Source organism: Cynara cardunculus (assembly GCF_001531365.2).
Source record: "Cynara cardunculus var. scolymus isolate 2C chromosome LG 13, CcrdV1, whole genome shotgun sequence".
In the NCBI taxonomy this organism is placed as follows: domain Eukaryota; kingdom Viridiplantae; phylum Streptophyta; class Magnoliopsida; order Asterales; family Asteraceae; genus Cynara; species Cynara cardunculus.
The window spans coordinates 39,166,871-39,171,237 of NC_037540.1; the positions used below are offsets into that span (position 1 = coordinate 39,166,871).

Sequence of the window (4,367 nt, forward strand, 5' to 3'; positions counted from 1 at the left end):
TTAGTTGATTCTAGCACAATGCCTCCTTATTTCACCAGCCTCGCCAGTAAGAACTCCAATTTGACCCATTTTCATTATTGATTCTTCGAAATCTTTAAGGAATGTATGGCCATTAGACTCTGCTTGCAGCTTTACATAAGCACTTGTTTCTTTGTCAGCAAGTAGAGCAGCGTCTGATTGAAATAAGCCTCTTCTTTTCAATACATTTTTGTAGTAATTCTTGTCGAATGATCTGAAACTCCCTGGATCCATCTCAAGCAGCGTGGTTCTGTCTGTGGGCTTACATTTACTTTTCAAGTAAGGTACATAATCCGAGTCTAGAGAAGGATCGGTGTCACCTTTGCCCGTAAAATTGTACAACCGAGCTGCAATGGTAGAGCAATGAGAAGTCCCTATAGTGTGTCCTCCTGTATAAACAACATGTAAGACGCTCATGATCCCTATTGAGCATTTCTTCCCTCAAGTTTTCATATTATTTTTCAGTCTGATACAAGTTCGGTTCTAAGATTTTTGATGGTCTGTGCGAAAATAATAAAATATGTCCCTAAGCCTACTTTTTTAAGCGAATGAAACAACAAAACATGCGATTTTTTAAAGAGTTTAGAACCTATTCAATCTAAGTATCTCATCCGCATGTTGATTTTTATTAATTATAATAAAAAAATACAATGGGGGCAATAAAAACCAAAACCCCAAATAAAAATATAAAATGACAAAAGGATAAATCCTGAATTAAGATCGTGCTTCCTTCTTTTTAGTTTTCGCTTTTCCAAATTGAATTTAGAAAAATACAAACTTTGTTTCAATATATGGGACTTAAAAGACAAAAAAAAAACTATAATTAGTTTTAACTAAAATAGTAAATTACATCCAAATTACTGTTATATATAGTAAGCAAAAAGTAAAACTCAAAAGTTACAGGTCTAACGACTAAAAGCTAATGGTCTATCTGTTAGCAGCTTAATAAGTTTAATGAAACTAACAACTTATTCACTCAACTATGCATGACTGTTTCGTAGTGGCTTAATGATATTGAAAGTGACTTATCCAGTAAGCTTCTAGGGGAAACTTTATATAGAAAGCCAAAGTTTTTTTTTCAAACATGTCCCTTCCAAACTAAAAAAACGCTCCTAACTCTCCTCAAACAAAAACTTTTCCAACTTATACAAACAGATTAATTCATACAGACAACTTTATTCATACATATAACTTTATACAAACAAAAACTTTTCCAACTTTTTCCAACGATGTGCATTCAGTATTCAATCACTCTGTTTTTATAGTTAAAAGCTCAGTTGTCCAAGTCTCCAACTATTAAAATCAAAAACTAGTAATAAATAACAACTTGATACCCCTTTAGGTTTTGATACCCTGTGTGGCCGCACGGGTTGCACGTGGTCTGTTATTGTACCGCAAGTATTGGTGTATAGAAATGGACAGAAGTACCTGAAAGAACTACGAGATCTTTTACACTCAAGCCCTTTGCGGAAAACTGTTCTTTGAGTCGAGTAATGTCATCGAACGGTGCAGGTAATGTCAAACTCTCGGATGCTATCGATACTCTTCCATCTCTTCTCCCCAAGGGCACTGCCCAATATGGTCCCTTAATCTGGAAAGAAGAAGATATGTAAACAGAATTCTTTCAAAAAATAACAAAAATACTCCGATCTTTCGCAATGATCATAAGTACCTGGTAGATTGCGTCTCGAGCAACTAAAGCTAGGATATCTGCGCAAGAAACAACGCCAGGACATTCCGTTTCTAGCACAGTTTTCGCAGCATCGATAACTTGATATCCTCTTAGCGAAAGATTGGGAGGTCCGTCTTTCTCAGCTCGGTTATCTTTGGTTGAGTCTATTAGCACCGAACCGTCACATCCCTGCAAAACATCATATAGTATTAACTCAATCTCTGATATGTTTGCAATCTGAGGCTCTAATGCATGTTACTATTAAGTTAAGTTTGAGTAACAAGACTCGTGAAGAAAGACAAACGAGTTAAGCTGTTGAACAAACCCTAACGAAACAATCATGAAAGTGCATTCGGAGCAAAGGAGCTGCAAGAGATGGAGCTACAGAAACGTGATCTGCTGTTGCCTTCTCTACAATGGCCTCAGCTCTAGGGCATGCTTTTCTGTAAAACCCTAATTTAAGGTCACTGCCATTGGCAATGGCGAAAACTAGAGCAAGAAGAAGAAGTTGGAGAACAAGTGATGGAATGTATGCCATTTTGTACATGCACAACAGACACAGTGGAAGTGATGATTTGGAAAGCTGTTTACATTCATGGTTTTATAGCTGTGAAGAACTCATTAAGCCTCTTTCAACTGTGTTCAAGAGCCCTTTTGAAGTCAACTTAACCACAAATTATTCTTGTCAAACTTCTATTTTTATGCCTATTTGCTCTATTTAATCATTCAACCTTCACTACAACAAAATCGGGTTTACAGGACACTCTCAAATTCTAAGTGTCCTAATAGACCTCTTTATAGGACTTAGTTTATATGACCACAAAAATAAAGTGTCCTATCTAAAGGTGTTGTAATAAGTTTATATGATGTTTTTTGACGTCGTAATAAGTTTTTTAGAACACTTTTAATATAAAGCGTCCCATTAACAACTTTATAAGACGTTATTTGAAAAATTGTCCTATAAAAACAAATGTCCTATAAAAAATTGAGTTTATAGGACACTTTCTCAACAGTGTAAAGTGTCCTATAAAGTTGCTAATACGACACTTTGTATTAAAAATGTCCTAAAAAAACTTGTTAAGACACCCAAAAACGTCATATAAACTTATTACAACACCTTTAGATATGATACTTTATATTTTGGTCCCATAAATTAAGTGTTATAAAGCCGTCTATTGGGACGCTTAGAGATTTAGAGTGTTCTATAAACCCAATTTTGTTGTAGTGTGGGCTCCAAATGGATTACAAATATAAAGGGGTCTTTTAGCTTTTGGAGCTCTTAAATAGTTTGGAAATCTCGAGTTTTTTTCTAGAACACGACGACACAACTTCGCGTTAGTTGGAATCAAAACACAAATAAGATGTTTGGTTTCAACGATCGCAAGAACAGGAACCCGTATCCGCGTTAATTAAGCTAGCTTAATGGATAAGAAGAGCTAGTTAATCCATCTAAATCACAAGGAAACTTGTTGCTTCAAATCTGCTCCTTCCCATATAAAATTAAGCAGAATCTCAGCTTATTCTGACCAATCAATCTGAGGAATGTCTGAATAGAAAAATGGGAATAATAGATATTGTCAATGAATTGGGTTTGGTTACAAGTACAAGAGGCTTGTGTACTTGCTTTATAAAAGCATTAATTTCACCTGCTTCTAAATAAACTAAGAAGAAAGAATTACAGATAAGGTTTTATATGGATGAGTTGGAATGTAATGGATGATGACTCCATGTGAAATGAAAGAATTTTGATGTTTGGTTAGCTAACTGAGGGTAAATTGGTCATTTTAACCAGTTTTTTCCAGTCCTGTCATGTCTTACCAAATGCTGAACAACTGTCATGTTCTGTCTGCGTACCAAACGCACCCTTAGGGAATGGAATATGGATATTGCTTCGTATGGCCGCAACAGTCGTCATGACACATTGTAACTCAAGATTTGTATCTCATGTCACATTAAACCTGTGATACGTCGTGGCGTAATGTGCGTTTTTGTATCACGATATTTGATTTTGCTTACCATTTTAAGGTCTTACTTGTTCGTTTTTAATATGTAACTTAAATTGTTTATTATGATTGATTCATTGAGTAATAGTATAAACTTATATATATAGGGGTTGTTTGGTAGCAGTTTAATGAGAGTTTAATGAGCTTAATGGAGTCGTAGCTTATTCGGTCATCTATACATGAATATTTGGTAGTGACTTAATAATATAAAAAATGACTTATTCAGTAAGCTTTTAAGGGGAGTTTTTTTGCAAAAGGCCACGATTTTTCCAAAACTGTAGCTCTTAATTATAGAACACGTTCATTCTATCTATGAAAAACAATTTCCAAACAAAAACCCTCCATAATCTATACAGACAGATTAATCAACATACGTAGACAACTTTATTCATACATGACTTAATGAAAATATCAACCAAACAGGATTTTAATAATATATGTTGCGGTATCTATGAAAAAAGTCATATAATTGTTCACAAGGTTAAAATGAAAAAAAACACACATTGATACAGTTTATTTATCTAATCTTTTTCAAACAAATTGAATGATCAATTCAACATTCAACAAGTTTTTAAAAATTAAAAGAAATAAGGGAAAGGTATATATATATATATATATATATATATATATATATATATATATATATATATATATATATATATATATATATATAT

At 33.8% G+C, this 4,367-nt stretch overlaps 1 protein-coding gene across 1 annotated transcript; it reads right to left on the reverse strand.

Moving 5' to 3' along the window:
- LOC112525946 (peroxidase 27-like) lies at positions 1-2,228 on the reverse strand. The gene is made up of 4 exons (XM_025136280.1): positions 2,016-2,228; positions 1,691-1,879; positions 1,447-1,609; positions 1-407 (listed from the first exon to the last, which is right to left on the reverse strand). Exons 1-4 carry the CDS (start codon positions 2,226-2,228, stop codon positions 1-3), a joined length of 972 nt encoding a protein of 323 aa, XP_024992048.1.
- Positions 2,229-4,367: the final 2,139 nt, after the last annotated feature.

Bases quoted from the DNA above. Each gene is read 5' to 3' on its own strand.
- LOC112525946 (XM_025136280.1), bottom strand. From the start codon at position 2,228: ATGGCATACATTCCATCACTTGTTCTCCAACTTCTTCTTCTTGCTCTA. The intron at 1,880-2,015 runs GTTTGTTCAACA...GATGTTTTGCAG, and splicing joins TTCATGATTGTTTCGTTAGG to GGATGTGACGGTTCGGTGCT. The intron at 408-1,446 runs GTACTTCTGTCC...TTGTTTATACAG, and splicing joins AGATCTCGTAGTTCTTTCAG to GAGGACACACTATAGGGACT.